The following is a 23,978-nucleotide window of genomic DNA, read 5'->3' as shown; positions in this document are numbered from 1 at the left end:
TGTGTGTGTGTGTTTTGTGAGTTGATGTTCGTGCCTGAGCTGCTTTGTTGACGTTTGTGGCCGCTAAGTTATTGTTTCAGAAAGTCAAGGACACAGCAATAGACTGTAAAGTGCTTTCCTATGAAGCTTATTGGATTAGGAACTTTCACTGGTGCTATCCAGCAATATATATAACTCATCTTAACTGTTCTGAGTGACAGCACTCAGAATCGAGTAATGTAATTCTGTTTCCTTTCACTTGACACATGCAAAGCATAAACCAGCTGCCTGAGAAGGAAACAGCTTAGTGTTTTTTGATGAGTGTAATCCGCACAGTAATTGTAGGTGGTTGATTACACCAACACGTTACATCCATCTCATTCATAATGTGTGCTAGAGGTAGAATATTCTCAAACATTTTTGCATAATAGTTTGATTGTACCCCTGCTTGGGGTATTCCCAACTTGTATTTTACTACTTTTCTTAGTCCATGAATATCCCTGTAGATCCACAATAGTGAAACATTACCTCTACATAAACACCATCTGTTTCCATAACCTTCATCTCCCTAATGAACCCATTCCATCACCGCTTGAACTCGTCCTCATCCTCTCTCTCTCGCTCTCGCTCTCGCTCTCGCTCTCGCTCTCTCTCTCTCTCTCTCTCTCTCTCTCTCTCTCCTCTCTCTTCTCTCTCTCTCTCTCTCTCTCTCTCTCTCTCTCACTACCTACCCTCTCCTTCACTATCCCTCTCACTCCTCTTCCTCCTGGGAGAGAGACAACCAGATGACCACAGCTTGTGGCAGAGAGAATTTTCCAATTAGAATCAGTTAACTGGAAATTGTGGTTGTATTGTGTCCGTGTTGGACGTTGACATCTAGTGCTTAGTAACGAGGGAGACATGGAGATATGTGCTCGCTGAGGTATTCTGAACGTCAGCCCAACCCGGATATAGTGATTCCATAACAGGGAGAAGCACTGCGTACAGAGGCCAGCGCTCTGCCAAGCGTCAGTCCATGGTTGCAGCGTACGGCTGATTGATTGTTGACGGGTTGATGTCACCTACCCTGGAAATCCAGAGTTCTCGTGAGAGCACAATTTGAATTTGCTCCCTCCCCGATGCCCCTCTCCCAGCACATTAACCAATCACATCGCTGTATCTGATATCGGATACGGCAAGAGTCTTATCTATTGGTTAGCTCCGCCGGTCTGGATACGTCACCCCTTGTATTCTTCTGATTGGCCGTAGTGTTATCCAATTGCGTGCAGTGATATTTTCAAACGCACACTTGGTGCCGCCCCTCGAATTGGGCCATTTTCGTTACTCGTTGCCAGACCCTACAGCTTTCGAGATGTGGCTCTGGATTTCCAGGCTAGATGTCACCACAAGATAACCCAAACATCTCCAGTGAGGTCCAGCACCTCTGGAAGGATGACCGTTGCAGTTTCCTTTTCGTGTTGTTTTGTCGATACCTTTCTGCATGAAACAGCCCACCCAGCGAGGACCCGACCTTCTGACCATGGAATCACATGCCCCAGACTCCCTGGAAGAGGGACAGGGCGTGGTAGGGAATCACTTAGTTCAGTGTTGATTCTTTTTCATTCTCACTCCCTTTCTATTATTTCCCTCACATCATCACAAGTCTTTTTTATTTTCTCCGAAATCTTTTACTCCTTTTTTGTCCTTTTTATTTAGTTCCCCTCCCGCCCACGCGCCCAACTTCTCATTTTAATCTCAACACAACAATGAACTCACCAATAAACAAGCCCAGTGTGAGGCCAGCTACACACACTCCCCAAACCTTTGTCTATCTCTCCTCTAATGCTCTCTCTCTCTCTCTCTCTCTCTCTCTCTCTCTCTCTCTCTCTCTCTCCTCTCTCTCTCTCTCTCTCTCTCTCTCTCTCTCTCTCTCTCACTCTACCTCTCTCTCTCTCTTCCACCCGGGGTTGCGGGAACACATGACGATAAGACCTCCCAGTCTCTGATCGCACACATCGACGACCCCTGTTGTGTTTGAGCACTGGGCCGTTTGGCGGTGCGACGGACAAGCTGGGGGCGACGAGGACACAAGTCTATTAACAAACTTCTCAGAACGCCTCCACCATGGAGGGGCTGTGGATCAGGACAGGTCGTTCCCCCTGCAATCACCTCCCAGGTTGTGGTTGTGCTTCAGCCAATCAGCCCTCCCACCACCAGCAGCAGTACCGGCGCGAAGAACCCAGATCAGAGAGCCTAGAGCTGCCTATTGCCCAGTGGGCATTACCAATGACCTCCCTGACCGCTCCCTTAGGACAGGGGGCTCCCAGCGAGGCGCGCCACAGCCCCATGTCTTTAAACCGTGTAGCTGCGGCGGAGCTTGGCTGGACAAATTTGCGGTGATAGGAATATCTGTGGTTAGTTAACGGCCGGCCCCACGGGGTCAGCCCAGGTCAAAAAGGTCAAAGATATTTCAGCTCAATTTCACAAGTTCCTCAGGCATGAAAGAAATATTTGAGTTTGGTGTGGGTAGGTTGGGATGTACTTGTGTGTACGTGTGCCTGCGTGTGTTTGTGTGTGTGTGTGTGTGTGTGTGTGTGTGTGTGTCTTTGCGCACATGTGTGTGCTTGCCTGTGTGCAATTTATGTCTTTGTTGTTGTGAGTACAGAGACTGCCAGCAATCATTTTTTTCCACCCCACCGGTGCTCCTGGTGTTTCTGTGCTCTCTATTCCAACATAACCGCCGGCGCTGACGCAACCACGCTCTCTCTACAGATTGGGTAAAAGCATTTCTTCAGGCTTTCTAGCGCTCAGAGTCCCAATTGCTACCTTTATGTCATGCCGTTTTCTGTATGGATGACTTTTCAACTGTAAAGTTTAGCGAGGCTTATGGGAGCCCTCGGATACTCCTGGAGAAGCTGGAATAGGCTGTGGATGGAGCCGCATCAGATCCCTCTATTCTCGTGAGTACAAACACACAACTCTGAATTCAACGGCATTGCAGCAGAGGTGCAACTGAAATGCGATATGTGTCCTTATTCACATTTACTGTATTTACTGATCTCTCCGGGATGGACACGTTGCTGAAATAAGTTTCCCTGATCAATAGTCAAGAGTCCTGCCCAGCTGTGGGGCCACATTGATTCTCGGACCCCTGAAGGTGCCGCGAGCGCCGACCGCGGGACAGCGTCGCCCGGCTCGCTGGGTTATTACAATCATTACTTCCACAACCTGCCCCGTGTTTATAACATCTCTCAACGACTTGCTGGTTTTTTCCCTTTGCCTCGCCGTCTGCACCCAAGTGAAATTTCAGACCACACGGCCGCCTGCTGTGTGACGTCGTCTATGGTCTGTGAAAATATGAATTTCTGAAAAAAAAAAAACTTACCCCCAGCGTGGGGGTAAGTTGAGCCATCTGGGGGTCAATTGACCAATTTACTTTTTCCTTTTCCAAATAGTCTTATTTATTTGTTTGAGGTAACTTTAAACAATTTAAACGAACAACTACACATTCTACAATGTTCAAAATATGAAGAACAAAATCTGTTGTATAATACTACATTGAAAATTCAAAAATTCTTCATATTTTGATTGGTATTTCAGATTTTCAATTTGAAATACCACTTTAGTGTAGAGACTTAACCTCACTTCAGTGCATCATGGTGGGTAAGTTGAACAACTGGCTCAATTGACAGCATGTGACTCACTTTGCCCCACAGTCACGATTTTGGAAAAACTGCCTAGTTTAACAATTCAGGCTAATCTTTTGCTCCATTATTCCCATGGTTGTATACCTCGGCAAATCACCAACATGTATGACATATATTTTCCTGTCCTTATAGCTGTTAAAAGCTTACTTTGACAAGCAAAAAACAGTTTATTGTGGAAAAAAACATACTTGCAACTTTACCATGTGCTTCTCTCCATCACAGTCAGATATAAACTATGTGTGCTTCCTGAATTGATGGTCAAATGACAACAAATGTGAACAGTTTCTTAAATACAAGGGATGGGTCATCTTACCACTGGCCCGACTTACCCCACTCTCTCTCTCTCCTATATATATTTTTTGTATTTCCTCTTCAATTGCAGGTAAATCTGAAGTGTCTTTTCAAATGAACATCTTCATTTGATGCTTTGCCTGCCTATATTGTATAATGAAGAATTACATTTATTATGTTTCTATATATTTGTACCAAGAGACCATGAGGGTGGTTCATACAGTGCAACATTTATATTCAATGGGTTTGTTGTTGTTGTTTTATACATTGGGCCTTCGTGAAGTTGGGGTCTTTCTTGGAAATGAGTTTTATTCGAGGTGAAGCTCCATCCTACATAACGGCCCCATTACACAGCCTACAATATGAGATGTGGCAAACTTGGGTCGTTAGCTAAATGTGAAACACCTGAATCTAGGCTGGCCTCATTAAGAGTTATCCCTCTCTCTCTCTCTTGTTCTCGCTCGCTCTCTCTCGTTCTTTCTCTCTTGTGCTCTCGCTCTTTCTGTCTCTCTCGCTCACTCTCTCTCTCTATTCTCTCTCTCTATTCTCTCTCTCTCTATTATATCTCTATTCTCTCTCTATTCTCTCTCTCTCTCATTTTGCCTATCTTGTTCTCGCTCTCCATCTCCCTTCCTCTCTCTAGTTTTAGTTAAAAGTGGACTTTTTAGTCTCATGTTTTGTGTGTTGTAACCATTGAGAACAGGACTCAGTGCTAACACAATTTCCTGAAGTCACATGTTGATGGTGTAATAGTATTAGTAGAATGCTCCTCTGTTAATACCTCCTAATACGTTATGATGACTACAGGTATTGATTTCCTCCCTTAATGTGGCCATGTGGGTTCATTTAATATTGTTATCTGGATGGCCACGCGCCAGGCTTCACCTTTACCACGGCTGTCTGACACGTAATGGAATTCCGTGGGTGGAAGAAAGAAAAGACAGAATGAAAGACGGATGTGAAATCACAGCGAGCCAAGAGCTTCGGCTGTTTCCCAACGCCCACACCCACAATGGCAATCTCTTCCAATGTCTTCATGGACGGATTTGAAGGGAAATCCATACATTGTCTATATCTGAAAGGCAACGCTTAAGCAATTCCTTCTCTTTATTGCAACTGTAAATGTGTAATACAGTTAGAGATGACAGGAGGAGGAATGGCTCTGTGGGGTTTGTCCCGATGGGTTAGGAGCAGGCTAAACAAACAAATCCATCAGGTTCCCATGTCAACGGGTGTCCGCCGATCTGGGGCTGGTTGTAAATGGCAGTCCGATACTATAGGGGCCAGTACAAGAAAAGACAGCCCCAAAGCATCGTGCTTGTCTATTCATTTTCATTTTCGTGTTTCAAGAGATTCAGAACACATCCGGCCTATCGGATTTATATATTTATATATATATAATATATATATATATATATATATATCTGAATAAATCATATACATAAATTAATTTAGCCAGGCCCACAGTTTGTGAAGCAGCTAATTATGAGAGATTTAATTGCGTTTTCGAACATTGTCATTCATCACTCCTAACAATCTTATAGTACTCTTATAGTAGTAATATAGTAATATATAGTCATTTGGCTTCATAGGCTATTATTTACTGATTATATGGCCAATTCCCGCCTAGGAGCAGCCTGGCATTAGTTAACTACCTACTTAAAGGGTCCCACCTCCTCCAGCCTACTAACCAACTATATTCATATATATATATATATATATATAATTTCGCTCTTGTCCATACCAAAGACCAGAAGAGTTTGGGCTACAGTACTGTGGTCCTTTGTGAACAGCAAGGCAAACATAAACAACCCCAGCGTCTCCTTTTGGGATTCAGCCTGCCTCACAGACATAACTGTCGGGATTATAAATAACACAGAGTCCAGCAGAACCGTCGGCCATGGGTGAAATCGCTGTCCAGCCGGCCTCCTGGTTGTTAGGCCTCTCCAAGTCGACGGGGCATAACCCTGTGGGGCCAGGGATTGACCGTCGGCTAACCTTTGCTGACTGTATCTTGTGCTCTCCCTATCAGGCTTTGGCAAAACATCAGGAACGTCAGGAAGGATGAGGACATGCTGACCTGTTCTTTGTCAAGGCACTCTTTGACAAAGGCAGCTTCTCAATGACCACTTGGCCGTCTGGCATGCGAGCAACAAGCTAACAGGCTAGCAGCCCAGTGGACCAAACAGGCTAACATATGGCTCCAACAGGCTACCATGTAGGCTAAACAGGCTACCATGTGGCTCAAACAGGCTAACATATGGCTCCAACAGGCTACCATGTAGGCTAAACAGTAGGGATGCACCGATTTATCAGACGAACATTGGTAACGGCCGATATTCGCGTTGTTGACTGCCATCGGCCTATCGGGAAATAAGATGACATTCACCGATCGCCGATGTTTATCTGTTGCGTCATATCATTTTTGCGAATTTGATCAAAAATGACGGTCGTGTGGGAGTATTTCACTGTCTCACTGTAGACATGTAGTTTCACTGTCTCACTGTAGACATGTAGTCGTGTGGGAGTATTTCACTGTCTGTCAAGATCAGCGATATGCAGTTTGTAAGACATGTTCCAGTGACATTTCACTCAAAACCCTTTTCGCTTCAAAACCCCACATCCCCCACAGCGGAGAAAGGTTGGTCATCTAATGCGATGAACTCCATCACCTTGTTAGTGATCCCTTTAGCTTTGGCGCTGTTCGAGGGGAATTTTTTCCCTTTCTCAAATGCTGAGTCTTGCTGGTGGTGGTTTGTGCTTTCTTAGTGTCCCGTTCATTTCTCCGTTTTTTATTGGCTTTCAGGTAATCGTTGTACACTTCTCCATGTCTGCTTTTCAAATGGCTGATGAGATTTGATCAGTGTTTGTAATAACGCTGTTTAAAATAACGGCGTTAGGTAACGCCGTTATTTTTTCAGTAACGGGTAATCTAACTAATTACTGTTTCCGTTGTTACAACGCCGTTACCGTTACTGACCGTTATATGCGGTGCTTTACTATGAATTGATTGAATAAACTGCGTAATCCGAATGCACCCCTGGCTCCACACACAAACTGCTAGTGAGGAGACCGGCTGGTTTAACAACGAGATAAGCGATCATGGTAGCCAATCGGAGCCAGTGTTTTTACACACAAGCCAGGATACGCGTGCCACACGCACATGCACACACACCAAACACCAAACAGATTCGATGAAGCAGTAGAAATGGCGAAGAAATGTCCGGAGCAATCCGATGAAAAGTTGTAATTTTCAATTCAATGAGGTCAAAGGCAAGAACGTGCATGTAAAGGTGGAATAAATAACAACAACAACAACAAAAAAAACACATTGGCATCGGCTATCGGCCAAATTGATATTTTAAACATCGTATCGGCCCAGAATTTCACAATCGGTGCATCCCTACTAAACAGGCTATCATGTAGGCTAAACAGGCTACCATGTGGCTCAAACAGGCTACCATGTAGCCTAAACAGGCTACCATATGGCTCCAACAGGCTACCATGTAGCCTAAACAGGCTACCATATGGCTCCAACAGGCTACCATGTAGCCTAAACAGGCTACCATATGGCTCCAACAGGCTACCATGTAGCCTAAACAGGCTACCATATGGCTCCAACAGGCTACCATGTAGCCTAAACAGGCTACCATGTTGACTAAACAGGTTACCATGTGGACCAAACAGGCCACCATATGGACCAAACAGGCCACCATATGAGTCAAACAGTCTTCCATATGGGTTAAACAGTCTTCCATATGGGTTAAACAGGCCACCATATGGGTTAAACTGTCTTCCATATGGGTTAAACAGGCCACCATATGGGTTAAACAGTCTTCCATATGGGTTAAACAGGCCACCATATGGGTTAAACTGTCTTCCATATGGGTTAAACAGGCCACCATATGGGTTAAACATAGCTCAAGGGATAGAGAGAAGTTACAGGACACTATAGAATCCTCTCTTACAGCCATATGACAGCACGCTGCTTCTAAACCTTTTAGCATGCTCCCATCCCCAGATTCCATTATTTCCTGTTCAGATGTTTGCTATTTGGTTTTTCATTTCTCCATCCATTTCTCCGACTCCCCCTCGCTGTCTCTGACCTCAAATGAGGTCAGAGAAAGGGTAGATATGTCTGAGCGGTCGGGTACAACCGCTAACACAAATCTAAGTTATGTGATGCAGTTGGAAAACCTTTTAACTGCGTATCCAGTCACTGGCCTCCATACTGTTGTACACTAATGGATCTATTTCCCAGCTAAGAGCATTCCTTGGCTAATGCCCTATACAGGATTAATGAAAGATTAATGTCTATCTGTCCTTAAATAGACAGAATTGCAGGTGCTTACTTATGTATGATAGACATACTATATTGACACAAATGTATTTATGTGTGTTGCTTATCGTAAATTCAAAGGGAAGTCAGTAATTTGCTTATTAAATGCTTAATTGACATTTTTGCTTCAGGTTTTATTCCTCCAAATTGACATGGCTCTTTAAAGTGAGCTATTGTTATGTCCCTTGTACTGTTTATATCAGCTAAAATAATAATTCAAACTGATCTAATATTGGCAGTTTGCAAAGGCTTTCCGAACAATGGAACATTTTAAGCATCTCTTAATTAAATAAGTGGTACTTTTGAGCTGGATTTATGTGCAATTTCATCTCAGCAGTTCATATCTCTGTGTACTTGGCTCATGATGATTCAGACATCCACCTACAAGACGTCCATGGAGTCACTGCCAGCGTTCGTCGTCGGCTGCCATCGGTGTGAGGCACGTGAGCCTCTCACTCCACAACTTCCAGCCAATCGAGGACAATGAGGCAGTGTCACAACGAGTCGCGTCTATTTTTAGGAGGGTCTGCGCGCATCTGTGTGGATGTGCACATGCTCAGAGTGAGCCTCACCCTCCTGGAGACGGGGTGGAGAATGGGATTTGTATTTTTGTGACATTCTCTGTATCCCAGGCCATCTGCTGCCTCCTATTCCCCATCTCCTGCCTATGGGTTACAAGACGTTGGAATAACTAATACAACCGGCTCCATACGCAAGTCGGCGTCACTAACGAGCTGTTCCGCACTGCCAGTGAGGGTGCTCTGGTGCATTCTGGCTACAAGTACGACACTGCTTGGAATAAAGTTATTACATGCTTGGAACAATGCAAACCATCCAGCCTGCCAGGGACTCTTTTTTATGCGTTTGGAAAACCATATTGTGTGTGGCGTGGTATTGATTGACGATTGACGAGTTAATCCGGTTTGATGTAAACAGCTGATCCACAATAGCCTTACTCACAGCCGGGGTCACACATCCAAAGCCTTTCCATAAAGTAAAGAAATGTGAGGACCAATCAGCTCGGGGGAAGGGAGTTTCAGTTCCTGATGAACAAGATGCGCCGCAGTCTTCCCAATTACAAATACAATGGTCGGGCCCGAGGAAAGTGTAGCAATCAGCGGAGCAGTTTAATCCAAAATTGACTGAATAACGATGTTAAAAGATGAACATGCATTTGAACAGAAGGCTTTTCTCAGAGGAGAACATGATTTGGGCTTACTTCCAACCTGCTTCGGCATGAGTGAGAAGACCGAAAGCATTACTCAGATTGGCTGGAGTTTGATTAACCGCATAAGGCAGAGCCCATTATGTGGAGACTACTTTCTGCCCAGTCAAGGCCAGAGTAGTATTCATTGCTGACACTGACTTAAATATATGGATGGTCTCACAACGCTACAGCAACACATTTATAGAATATCCCTCCACACAAAACAATAACATTTTTAAAAAAGGAATCTGACTATAACAAAGAAAATGGAACTATAATATACTTTACATCAACCGTAAACAAATCTGGAGGGGGGGGGGGGGAAAGGGTGTGGAGGAGAGGAGGGGAGGGGAGGAGAGTGGAGGAGAGGAGAGAGGGGGGAGGGCGGGGAGGGGGGAGAAGAGGGGAGGAGGAGGAGGGGAGGGGAGAGGTGGAGGGGAGAGGAGGAGAGGGGAGGAGGAGGGGAGGGGAGAGGAGAGGAAGGGCGGGAAGGGGAGGAGGGGAGGGGAGGAGGAGGGGAGGGGAGAGGTGGAGGGGAGAGGAGGAGAGGGGAGGGAAGGAGAGTGGAGGAGGGGAGGGGAGGGGGGGAGAAGAGAGGAAGGGCGGGAAGGAGGGGAGGGGAGGGGAGGGGAAAGGAGGGGAGGGGGGGAGAGGAGAGGAAGGGCCGGAAGGGGAGGAGGGGAGGGGAGGGGAGGGGAGAGGTGGAGGGGAGGGGAGGAGAGTGGAGGAGGGGAGGGGAGGGGGGGAGAAGAGAGGAAGGGCGGGAAGGAGGGGAGGGGAGGGGAGGGGAAAGGAGGGGAGGGGGGAAGAGGAGAGGAAGGGCGGGAAGGGGAGGAGGGGAGGGGAGGGGAGGGGAGAGGTGGAGGGGAGAGGAGGAGAGGGGAGGGGAGGAGAGTGGAGGAGAGGAGGGGAGGGGAGAGGAGAGGAGGGGGGAGAGGAGAGGAGGCAGGGCTTGAGGGAGGATGGTACTGTGAGAGCTCCCTCAGAGCCTTGTGTCCTGTAGTAAAACGTTATTACAAGGGCTTGGGCTGGAGAGCCACTCCCAGGCAGGGAGAGGTGGATGGGGGAACCTGGAGAGATGTGAAGTGCCCTTGTCTTAAGGGAAAGATCGTCCTCATCCACACACACACCGAGGTCACTGGAAGATGGATGCCCCCACGGGAACGTGTGTGTGTGTGTGTGTGTGTGTGTGCGCGTGTGCGTGTGCGTGTGCGTGTGTGCATGTGTGTGTGTGTGTGTGTGTGTGTCCCCGTCCGGAACTCTCGGTAGATATTTCAAAGAACCCTTAGAGAGAAAATAAAAGCAAGCAAAGAAAAAGCTGATTTCGGAATCTGGAGCAATATTCCCGGATGAGGAATATTTCTGTTGTAACCGAGAGTTACAGCAGAGAAAAGAATCGTTTGATCTCAGGCTCTCCTGGATCTATCCTATACTGTTCCCTACCCCCACCCCCCCGTCTCTCTCCCTCTCACACGTCCTAGCAGGAAGTGGTAAGCAGCCCCAATAAGTATGTGAAGGTAAATTTGCAGAGTAAATATATTTAATTACCCAACCTGGAAAATGTTTGATCTCGCCAGAGACGTGTTAGTAATTTGTACATTTTGTCGGTTCCCTCCCACTTCAACTAGCGTGGTTTGAAGATCCCCCATCTCCAGTCGCACTCCCTGTATGCAAACACACACATACACACACTAACACACACACACACACACACACACACACACACACACACACACACACACATACACAAACACACACGAACACACACATACAGACAGACAGACGCAGACACATACACAAACACACACACACACACACACACACACACACACACACACAGACAGACACACACACACACACACACACACAAATACAGACAAACACACACACACACACACACAAATACAGACAAACACACACACACACATACTGACAGACAGACACACATACAGACACATACATATACAAATGCACACATACAAACAAATGCACACACACACACAAATACAGACAGACACAAAGACACACACAGACACACAAACACACACACGCACACACGCACACAAACACACACACACACACACACCAACACACACACACCAACATACACACATACACACAAACACACGCATAATAACACAAACACACAAACAAACACACACACAAACACACACACACACACACACACAAACTGGTCAAGCCTGATTCCTCCTGGATAAGTGTTGGGTCGTGGTCTGTTTCTGATGCGCTGTCGGGGCTTCACGCAGCCTTGTTTGTCACTAAGCTAATGCCCATATCGCCATACTGCGATGCTAAGGTGATTATGAGAGGCTCCCTATCAGCTGGGTAGCAGATGCTTCGTATACGTGATATACGTTTCACCGGGTTTGTGCTAAATCTCTCTCTCTGCGTGTGATCTTTCGGCAAGTAGGGGGGTGTAAGATAATCTCTTGATGGAACGCGCTTTGCTCAGATGCCGATTCACAATTAATCAGTCGGTGCACCATATCTCAGCGCAGTTAAGCAGTCCCAATCTGTGGATCAATATGACATTGTGACTATTGACCAGGTTTTGGGTCAGATGCTTCCCTAATAGGGCAGGGTATCAGCCCCGGGTTACTGCAGTCGATGCTGAAGGCATGCTTTTATCGGACTTAAGTCACGGATACGTGAATACATAGGAATGCACTCATTATGTACACACACAGCATGTACACATTAATCAGACACACGCCCACGCGCACACACATACACGCAGGAACACAGACACACACACACACACACACACACACAAACATAAACATACACACACACACAAACACACACTCACACACACTCACACACACAGATGCACACACTAACACAAACACACATACACCAAATACACACACACACACTGACACACAGATGCACACATTGTCTCACAAATGCAGAGTCACAGTTTCCAAGGTTGCCTTCTTATCGCTAGCTTAAACTTGAACAGCGACATTCATTAGCATCGATTCCCCGTTGAACGACAGTCTTTCCGAGTCCCTCCCTCCCCTCTATATCACCTTCCAGCGCTCTGCTTTCACTTCGTCTCTCTCTTTCGGTGGCTTTTTCATCTTTAAATATCGTCCTAAATTTCGCCTTTCAAACTGCAGCAGTGCAGCTCAGGGGAGCCTCTGGGACAAACACACTGAAATAAAGAAAAAACAATTCACACACAGACCAAGTGCTGTCCTGTACCATCTGCTGGGACACCCTCATCTCACTTCTTGGATTAATAAAGGCATATGACCTCATGTATCTAATGTCTAGTGTCTAGTCTAATGCAGAATAAAATAAGATAAGACCGAGTCAAAAGTCAGTGTAAAATACCTGACACAAACTCGGGAAGAGAGAAAGTAAAATTGCAAGGATTTCTTATTTGAAATCCGCATTCTTCCTTCCTCTTCCTCCTCCTCCCACTCTCTTCCATCTTCCGCCAGACCTGATTGGTCCGTTGCAGCCCTGTTGATAATGTTGCTGCTTGGCGACCAGTAATAATCTCCTGCCTTAGCAGACACACACAGTTACTTCAAACAGGACTAACAAGGCCCCCACCAATGCTGAACAAAGAAATGCCCCTATACAACCTCAAGCAACAGAACTGCACACACATGCACACACCCACTTATGTATACACACACACACACACACACACATATACACACACACACACACACACACACACACACACACACACACACACACACACACACACACACACACACACACACATATACACACACATATAGAAAATCACCCATACACAGAAAGAGAAAACACTCACAAACTGACACAATAACACACATACTGATAAAAAAAATGATTGTGCAAACGTTCACATGTGCACACACACACACACACACACACACACACACACACAACACACGCACAAAAAAACTCCACCTGTCACCTGTCGCTCATCCTCCCGAGACACTTACTTTAAGTCAGAGGTGAGTTTATATATATATTATTTTTCACATTCATCTGAATATGAAGTGAGGTTGAGTGAGCTCGTTCTCACCGCGTCAGCAGCGTGAGGAGGAATGGCCCGCATGACAGCCGATGAATAGTAATGTGGAAGTATGGATTTTATTTTTTTGCTCTTTTCCCAGCCTGCTGGAGACGGTGTGTGTTGCTCGAAGGGCCCACAAAGTCATTGTCTCCTTCCTCGCCCCAATCAATCTGGACATGGCTCCAGTCTTTAGCCTGGAGCAGATATCATTTAGTTAAAAAAATGGTTCTCTTAAAGTTGTCGTGCTCTCTCTCTTTCTCTCTCTCTTTATCCCTATCTCTATCTCTATCTCTCTCTGTCTCTCTCTCTGTTTCCCAAACGTCCTGTCTTGAATTTGCCAATAAGTCAGGTCTTCTGCTGCATCGCTCTGTCCTTTCATCTCTCTCTCTCTCTCTCTCTAATCCTCTGGCTCTCTTTCTGTCTGTCACTCTTTCTTGTTGACGCCCAGTCTCTCTCTCTATCTCACTCTCCATCTCCTGTCTCCCTCTCTCTGTCTCCACCTCCCTTCGTGCCATGACGGCTATCACCTCACCATCTTTTGTTTTTGCAAGCTGTCACTCGTGTGCCCTCTATTCCAGGTGTTAAGCTGCATGGTGATGATGGATCTAATAATGCGCCGCCCAGCTATTCTATTTCACTGATGCCCAGTGATTTATACAGCATGCTAATGTCATCTGGCACGGTGACGCATTCTGAAAGACAAAATATAGATTTATATTGGGCCGGCCCCGGACGCGCTAATGACAATGTGTGCGTAGGATTGTTTTTGTATTCATAGAACGGGTTGTTATTATTGCTGGAAAGGATAATATCTCTGTTGGGTGTCCTTAGTGGACATATTGACATGCAAAGAGAAAATATCAGACTCTCTCTCACCTTCTGAATCTCTCTCCCTCTCTCTCTCGCTTTGTCTTCGTCTCGCTCTCTTTCTTTTTGACTCTGTCTCTCTCTCTCTTTCTCTCCCTCTCTCTCTGTCATTCTTTTGTCTATCTTTCTGTCTGACTCTCTCTCTCTCTCTCTCTCTCTCTCTCTCTTGATGAAGGAAGAAAAAAAGAAAGGAAGGATGGCTTGAAGGATGTAAAACACAGATTGAACCAGAAACACATAAAGAAACACAAAGCTCACAAAGAGAGAGCACAGGCTGTGCGTTCACTGTACACGGCCGGGCCCCCCTTGAACCACAGAGAACGTCCCTGCTCTGGCTCCTCTCTCCGGCTCTGGGTGTCGGGCGAGGCCAGGGTGTGTGCTGCTGGTATACAGACGAGCCACCAGCGGTCACGACGCCACGCCGGCATCCCAAGTGATGGAGACATGTGTCGGCCCGATTTGATGGAGTTTCCCCACTGAGGTCAGCCCCCGGTGAATGAGACATCTCTCCGTCCCCCGTGGCTTCTCTTTTTAATTAACCTCCAATGGAGGAGCGCTCTACTCCTTTGGAAGTGATCACAGTCTCCGTTAAGACCTGCCTGACCTCTGAACGTCCGCCTTCTCCTCTGCGCTTCCTTCCTTTCTCCTCTGCTCCTGCTTCAGCAGTGGCCGCAGTGCAGTCCCGGAATAGGACTAGGCTGCGGCAGTGAGGGGAAACAGACAGGATGTTCACTCTCTTCCTGTTCACACTTCCTCCTTCTCTTTTGGTCCTTTTTATTTAGTTCAGCTCCGCCCACTCACCAAACTTTTCCTTAAACTGATAAACTGAACACGGCAATGAAATCACCAATGGGCAAGCCCAGTGTGAGGCCAGCTACACACACTCCCCAAACCTTTCTGTGTATCTCTGCTCTAATGCTCTAATGCTCTAATGCTCTCTCTCCCAACTTCCCCGTTTTCTATTCTAAAGTTTGTGGCCTCATTACATAAAAAAAAACAGACAAGAATCGAAAAAAAAATGGTAATTAATGCAAATGTTTGTAGCTTACTACAACTCCAAGAGACAAACAACATATCGTTCTCAGTACTCCTCGTGGGGAATGTCTCCCGCCTCAAAGCGAGGCCCTAAAACGAAGAGATCAAAAGTGTCTCATTCGACTCTTCTCCCTTCTTTCCATTTTCTCTATTTTGGTCGCCTTCTTTCATGTCGGGAACAGTGGCTTAAGTGGCTGCATTCGAGATTTCGGATGGGGCTCTCAAATGAAGCATGCGCATGTCGGGGACTCGGGGAAATAAATTGGTTTGTTCTTCAGTTGTTGGGGGGCTCATGGTGCGCCCCCTGCTGTCAGCGCTGTTATGTGCACCACGGTGGGGTGCGATGGGAGCTGAGACCACGATAAACACAGCTCTGAAATGGGTGGTGGGGCGGGGGGTTCAGAAAATGGAGCGATGTGAATTGCAGCACAGCTTGCCGTGGTGGTGACGCATTTTCAATTTGCTTGAGTTGATTCTAACTTCAGAATAATAGATAGTGCTACTTATGAGCGCACACAGGAAAAATGTTTATTCGTCAACATCCAGGAATGGATTAGAAGACACCCAATTGATAGATCCACAACTCCACCCAGTGGCCAACGATGACATGAAAGACATCAGCTTCATGAATCTGCTTCTTCTATGAGTTCTGCACTACGCTTCATGTTTGCTCACATTTTACCTAAGCCAAAGCGTCGAAAAACACAAAATAATTGCATTTTATTTATTTATTTTTACATCTACCCGTGGATCTTTTTTATATGGATTTTTAAATTATGTGCAATATTGCTCATTTTCTATTTACTTTTATTTACCTATTTTCGTTTTTCCATTTTGTTGTTGGTCAACTGTAGCCTACTGTATTGTACTGTCTGTTGCCACTGGATACCTGGATTTCCCCAAGAGCATGAATAAAGTGTCTTCTACTTACTTATAACCCTTCTGCCATAGACAGAGCACACATGCCATCGTGTTTGTGTCATATCTAGTGATGAGAAGTGATTCCACCCTGAGGAAGGCAAACGCCTTTAATCAGACACCAAAGCCGATTATGTCCCAGGTCAGAAGCCAGCCGTCTGATTGGACGACGGTATGTCAAGCAGCCAATCGAAGCGGATCCGATGTTCGTTCTCCGGACGCTGGACGTCCGACTACAACCTGCCAAGTTCATCACATTCATACCTAAACATCAATGTGGGAAAGTATTCAAACAAAACATGCTCTGACAAGAAGAAGTTCGTCGTAGGTTCGTTTCAAACTGAAACACTGAAATGAGACAATTTTGAAGGAAATAATGATCGTGTGCATCAGACAGCACAGCATGTCTCTTTATAAATGCGCTTAACACGGCTGAGAAAGGATCCTGTATTGAAGCGTTATCCCGGTCTAACGCAACACAATTTCCGGTCTCCTACTTCCTATGGGCAGTGTACGCCAGTGAACAGTCCGCGGAGCGAGAAGAATAAGAACAAGACAAGAATAACCACAAAAAAAGAAAATTAGAATAAATATGTCTTTATTTGACCTTTATCCGTAACGGAAACGGCTATCTTTCTATGGGTAGTCCCGCTCTTGCCACTAAACTCATGTAACTGAAACGCATATCGATCCCGCCCTCTCTCTTGCCAACAACGCCCAATTGAAGCACCCCGTTCCGGGCGTTCCGTAGTGAGATGAGACGCTTGGGAACGACGCGACCACTCAACTAGGAAAGACTAGGAATGCCATTTGTTGCCCGTAGGATGGAGGGGCTGTACCAGCGATGCTGCAAAGAATCCATCTTTCACTCTGCCTTTCGTTCCTTGGGTGTTTTATGTTTGGTAAGTAGGACATTGTAATTAATCCGTATGCACGCACTTGACACATGTTATTCAGGGTTAACGTATGTGTTTGATCCGAGCTTGGTCTGATACCAGTTATCAATGGCTATGTAGCCAGTTGATTATCATGCTAGGAGCAATAACATCCACACCCACCGCGTCCGCCTTGCTCACCCACAGGTTATCAGGAGAGCGCCTCTGTGAAATAGGAGCACACGTCTTCTTCCCGGCCTGCAATCAATATTACCTCTGCCTTTGATCACTATACTATTACTCATAATAATTACAATCATCATAATATTAATACTGATAATGACAGTACCATTATAGCCTCATTATCAATTCTTACACACTTGTCATCCAATGCATTCCTCTAGAACATAATACATATTTAAAACTTCCGTTTTATCAGCCATGTGATGTCAGCTTAACCTCCTCCTCCCTACCCCTCCTCCTCACCCTCCCTCCCCTCACCCCCACCTCCTCCTCCCCCCACCTCCTCCCTCCCCACCCCCCCCTCCCCCCTCCCTCCCCTCACCCCTACTCCCTCCCCCCACCCCCTCCTTTCTCCCCTAACCCCCACTTCCTCCCCCCCGAAGCTGGTCTTCCTGTCCGTGGCGTTGTACCCCGGGCTGTGGTCCATGGGGGCTCGGCTCTACTCCGCCATCACCGGGACCCCCGTAGCGGGCCACCACTCGGTCCTGATGATCAGCACCCCCAACGAGCAGGTGGCCCGGGACATCGGCAGGTAGGCCCCGCCCCCGCAGCAGACCTGTCACTCTGTGTTGTGTGTGTGTGTGTGTGTGTGTGTGTGTGTGTGTGTGTGTGTGTGGTGTGTGTGTGAATCGGTGCGCAATTGCGCTGCACTTATTAACCGTAACTTAATATTAAAGTGTCGTAGTTTATAAAACATTACGCCAAGACAATTTCTGAAGGTTTACTCAACCCTGAAATTGGTCAGGGAGAACTCTGGAGCTAGTTAGGAACTTTGCTCTGGCCCTGAGCTACGAGCGAGGTTATGTATTCGGAGAGCCAGGGCCTACTCTACTCTGCTCTCCTCTTTTTTTTCCTCGCTGTTCCTCCGTTTGAATACTAAACAGGGGTTGGGTTTTTTTTTTTGCTGTATCTGCTCAAGGCAAAGCCTTAAACCACATTTTTCACCTGGTCAATGTTTTCTATCTCGGAAGCCTCTCTGCTTTGGAACCAACCCGCCGCCATGCAGCGTGTTTCTTTTCTTCCACAGAGCCATCATGGAGCGACAGATGGCGGCCAGCGTTAACGTTCTGCCCAGGACCTGGTCTCTGTGAGTGTGTGTTCTGTAGGCCCTGCTGACACCTGGCCTCGCCTGGAGTACCCGGCGCAATCACAATCGCCATTGACTGAGTCACACACACACACACGCAAACACACACACACACACACACACACACACACACACACACACACACACACACACACACACACACACACAGACAGGTTGAAAATACAACACATGGATGGATGGATGGATGGATGGATGGATGGATATGTAGGTAGATAGATAGATAGATAGATAGATAGATAGATAGATAGATAGATAGATAGAACACCATGTTACAAATAGAATAAGAGTTCAACAAGTATAAATGTGTACAAAAGTACAAAATGCTAAATTGTGTATGGTGTGTTGATGTTGATGTGTGCAGAGGATAGCTGACAGTGTCCAGAATAGCCAGCAGTTTGTTGGTTCCTCTTCTCTGCCTCTGTCACCAGAGAGCAGTTTGTTGGTTGTTCCTCCTCTCTGCCTCATCCAACCTTGATGAGTCCTTTTTTGATATGCTGCGTTTCCTGCAGATGTTGAATGATCGCAGCCTCCTCAGGAAGTACAGTTTGCCTTGGGCTTTCCCGTACAGATGGTCTGTGTCGCTTGCCCAAGTTCAGCTCGTTGTCCAGCCACAGCCCGAGGTACTTGTAGGAGACAACGTTCTCAACTACAGCCCCCTCGATCTGAACTGGTCCAGGACGTGGTCTGGACTTCCCCTAGTCTATGACCGGCTCTTTGGTTTTTTAAAGGCTCCTGTACTCCTCCTCACTATCACCCCTTATGCATCCCACGATGGCCCTGTGGGATGTGACACAGCTCAGAGTTGTAACAGAACAGTCAGAGGTGTAAAGGGTGAAGAGTAGAGGGGCCGGTACAGTCCCCTGTGGTGCTCCTGTGCCTCTGACCACAGTGTCAGACGTGATGTACTTCAGCCTGACATGCTGGGGTCTGTCAGTGAGGTAGCTGGAAATCCAAGATACCAGGCAGGGGTCCACTCGCATTTTGGCCAGTTTGTCCTGAAGCAGAATGCGTTGAATGGTGTTGAAGGCACTTGAAAAGTCCAGAAACATAATCCTGAGTGTGCCACTCCCCTTATCCAGATGCGAGTGGGCCCGGTGTTGGAGGTTAGAGGAAAGCATCCTCCACACTCACCTTTGTTCGGTAGGCAAATTGTAATGGGTCATATGCAAACATATGCAAATATGCAAGGTGTATTATTGCACCGCACCCAACCCCTCACGCACACACCAACTACACACACACGCACACATGGACGCAACCACAGACATACGCACACACCAACAACGCATGCACACAAAAGGATTGAAACACACACACACACACACACACACACACACACACACACACACACACAGTGGCTCAGCTCCTTTCTAACTAGCAGAGCTATTGCCTAGAAAACCAGGAGTCAACTGTCCGAATGTAACCGCTCACATTCAGCGGGACACTGAGACACACTTGGACCCTGTGTAGGGATTAGCCACGCCTGTCAACGCGTAAGCCGTATGGAATATGGCGCGTGGTGGAGCGATATGCGGTAAACCACCGGACAATAGGATGAGTAGCCGTAATGCTAAACCTGTTAGCCACGAAAGAAGAAAAAGGTTTAGTCTGAAATACAAACAGGGTGACATGGGATTGTGTGTGTGTGTGTGTGTGTGTGTGTGTGTGTGCGCGCACAAGAATTATCAAGTAACTCAGTCTGTATTTATATAAGCAACCTTTTCTTGATTCATTTCATTTCATAATACATATCCATATCACACAGGCATGCAGTCTGAATCACAGTGAGAGTATGCACACGTGCAGTGAGTTCTTGTGAAACATTTGACATATACTGTGCGTGCTGTGAATTGTGGTTTGACAAGCCGCAGATGGGAACACAGGATAGGCACCACGGCGCGGTAAGTATCGATGACAATGGCGACTCAGAGAGTGGCGTGGCTGACACCGACGCTTGGTGTCAGGGGAGCAGTGTGAACACTGTGTGAAGCAGTGGAAGTGGTTTGAAATACAGAAGTTGTTGTCTGAACAGAACCTCTAATCCTGTGTTCTTGTAGGTATTACTGGAAAGGAGAAGTCCAAGAGGCGACAGAGATTGTGATGGTAGGAACCAGGGCTGGGTCACGAGCACAAGGTCACTTCCTGTTCCTGTCCTTTGATCGTCCTTAGGGTCTGTTTTATTGGTCTGTCATCGTAGCACCAGCACGTTCAATGTATGTTTACTTCATTAGTCGTGTCTATACTGGTGCTCTGCTATACTTAAAACAGACGGACCCATCATTAATGTTATGAGGGACACCAGTGTTTTTCCTACTGTGATAAGGGCCCGTACCAAACGTATTCTTCTTTCAGTACCTTGCTGTGAGCGTGAACACATTCATACTGTATAGTGAAGACATAGAAAGAGACAGACGCTCCAATCACTGACATTCAAAAAGACAGCTGGGCTTCCACCAATCTGACATTTTCCCTCCGTGGATCAGTAAACCTTTTGCTCCCGTGGAGAACCGAACATCAGTACCAAAGTCTTGATGTCTGTTTCACCCTGTGACAGAACCGTTGTGTTTTAAAAGTGTTGAGTTTCAGAAGCTTGCCCTAGTTGACACCCCACCGGCTCACTGCGGGGATTATGACGCCCGTTCTTAAATCTACCTCATGTCACTGTTCAGAGTCATCCTTGTTATATGAGGATAAAACTACACGGTGCCCGACTTCACATTCGAAAAAGAGTCCACAGACACAGACGCGGCGCCGAGCCATTCACAGCCAGGGACAGACCATCACACAGTCAACCTTCTGATGAATGCTCGTCATTTCTGTTCTAGCTGGTGAAAACCAAGACCTCCAAGATCCAGACAGTTGTAGATTATGTGAGGTGGGACATCGTTTCATTTAACAATCGTGGTGTATTTCCAGAACATTCCACCCTGACCCCTCGTTGCAATTTTACAATTTCACATCGCGCCAGTCATCCATATCTAATATTGTGTGCGTGGTGTGTGTGTGTGTGTGTGACCGACATTCCGTGTTTGTGCATGAATGTGTGTGTGTGTGTGTGTGTGTGTGTGTGTGTGTGTGTGTGTGTGTGTGTTCCCAGGTCCATCCACCCTTACGAGAACCCAGACGTCCTGAGCATGGCGGTGGGGTACGCCGGCGCGTCCTACGTGAGGTGGATGGACGAGGCGGTGCCGGACGACTGACCGCACGCATCCTCCCCTGCACGCCGACCTGAGGGGCCCCCCCGGGGGGGCCCTGAGCACGGGGCCGTCGCTCGCCCAAACGCTTCAGAACACGAGCAGGAAGTCAGCCGCGGATGATAACAGTGTTATTCTGTCGCCCCGGGCAACCGATCAGGGGGACGCTGAGGAATGCGCTGTGGAGGTACACCCCCCCCCCCCCCCCCCCCCCGGCTGCTGACGACTGTCGAGGCTGCAACGCTGTTTCAAGCACGCATTTGATGTGACACTAAAGGCCTGTATTGCTTTGAAAATGAATTGAATGACGCCGCTCTTAAAGTGTTCAAAGTGGAATGACAATGCATCCGGCCAAACCCAGCACAACAGAGCATTTTATCAAGAGAGCCACAGGCTCCATTTTACACTTTGGGTCTGAGCGATGGGACTGACCACCGTAAACAAAGTCATTATAACGGGGGGAATAGAAAGTTTACATAGTTTTAAAAACACATCTTCTGACGACATGCTTCCTTCTCTTTTACTCTTCCTTCTCTTTTTTTTTCTCTTTTACTGCTAGCACTCTTTCTATCTGTATGTCCTGTCTTGCGCTTTTATACATTTTGAAGTTGTTCTGAAATGTTTTGTATGATGCTAGTAATAAAAAATAATATAATAATGATCGATCCCTTGTCATCAATAGTTAGAGACACATTAAGAAAGGACAAAGATAACCACCAAAGCAACGTGACACAATGAGAGCTACACAAAAGAGATCATATCATATATAAAAACATTTAAAAAAAAAGATATGATACGATATGAAGCTACCGCAATAATTAGTAACATTAAAAGGTCATTCAAACAAATAATGTTGGACTGGGGAAAAACAGCCAACATTAATTCAAGTGGATACTGTTTGGGACTTATCTAGTGCAGGGCAGCGTTGTGCTGCCTGCTCAACACAGTGCGGTGAGGTAGGCACGGTTGCAGAGACAAGGGAAGTGCAGACGTAGTTAAACCAGGTGTTGTGTCTGTCGAGCCCCTGTAATCCGGCTGCCCAGGACAGAATGTACAAGCGTGTGTGTTGCCCAACAACACTGTGTCTGTTGGGGTATTCATATGTGTGTGTGCGTGTGCGTGTGCACGTGCACGTGTGCGTGTGCACGTGTGCGTGTGTGTGTGTGTGTGTGTGTGTGTGTGTGTGTGTGTGTGTGTGTGTGTGGTCATAAATATGTGACAGGACTCGGTTTTGTCAGTTATGTCACAAGTTGTTTTCAAAGTGGAAATGCAGTTGGGCTGACTGCACACTAGAGGGTGGTATTTCAATAATATAGAATATACGTAACTACAATTGCAAATCATGAATTACATCATTTATTTATTTTACTTGTAAATATTGACTTATAATAACAATGATAATAATGCAAATAACAATGCATCAATGCTTGACATTGTACTGTATTCCTTATGTGTTTATTGTGAATCTAAATGGTTTGTGGTGTTAAAATGGTCATGTTTTTCCTGTATTCTGTCATCAGATATTGGTGACTAGGTCGCCTTTTCCCTAATTTACTGGGCGCTGGGCAGTAGAAACCCAGAGTACTCATGCTAGTGAACCACAGAGTGTGTTTGGTTTATTATGTGCAGTTCAAACCCATACATGATGCTATGTGAGTTGATCAGCCACGCCTCCTGGTTTACACCTGCTCAGGTTAAAGGTGTAATAGGCAGGCTTCAGTAGTGAAGTGAAGAAAGAGCGAGCCGAGGAGAGCCAAGAGGGCACCATTTTCAGACGGGTAGAGAGGTGGAAGAGGTTTGGTAGCTAAACAACCAAAGAATCATCCCCTCTCTCTTCTTGCTCCGTTTCTCCTCCATTGGGAAGTGTGGTATTACACGCACCTGATATTTACTAGAGGATGAAGCCCCAGAAGCACCCTCAAAAGAGACGGGAATCAAAGTGGACTCATACGGAGGCAAGCGCATTCAACAAAAACCTATTCTCACAGCATTTCACTCACTCATAGCTGACGGAGGGCTAGGTCCTTTTGAACAAAGCACACTCAAATAATGTCTCTTAAATGTAACCGACAGCACCATTACATACACAACCTGTACGGTTACAAACACATATTACATATTACATGAACACAACACATGATGTCACCACTTTTATCACCAAAACATCCTGAAGAGGTGATGATGATGAGGATAG

General features: G+C 46.4%; 2 protein-coding genes across 2 annotated transcripts in view; both read left to right on the top strand.

Annotated features, from left to right (window-relative positions):
• The window catches only part of fibcd1b (fibrinogen C domain containing 1b), a gene marked incomplete at both ends in the record, with an annotated part of 100,464 nt that extends 98,106 nt beyond the window's left edge, over nt 1-2,358 (top strand). The window contains one exon of the mRNA XM_084486817.1: nt 2,153-2,358. Within this exon, the coding sequence (XP_084342943.1) occupies nt 2,153-2,358 (206 nt within the window). The remainder of the gene's footprint in view (nt 1-2,152) is intronic.
• A 14,777-nt stretch (nt 2,359-17,135) lies between these two features.
• LOC311368056 (protein CutA homolog) lies at nt 17,136-21,790 on the top strand (the record flags this gene model as incomplete). The annotated part of the gene is made up of 6 exons (XM_084486942.1): nt 17,136-17,266; nt 17,866-18,014; nt 18,510-18,569; nt 20,648-20,693; nt 21,416-21,465; nt 21,688-21,790. The coding sequence occupies exons 1-6, from the start codon at nt 17,168-17,170 to the stop codon at nt 21,788-21,790; spliced, it is 507 nt and encodes a 168-aa protein (XP_084343068.1). The 5' UTR covers nt 17,136-17,167.
• Between the last annotated feature and the right edge of the window lie 2,188 nt (nt 21,791-23,978).

Source organism: Micromesistius poutassou, assembly GCF_964030765.1.
Source record: "Micromesistius poutassou genome assembly, chromosome: 22".
Lineage (NCBI taxonomy): Eukaryota > Metazoa > Chordata > Actinopteri > Gadiformes > Gadidae > Micromesistius > Micromesistius poutassou.
The sequence above is the reverse complement of the archived record's forward strand: the minus strand, read 5'-3'. Positions and strand labels throughout refer to the sequence as shown.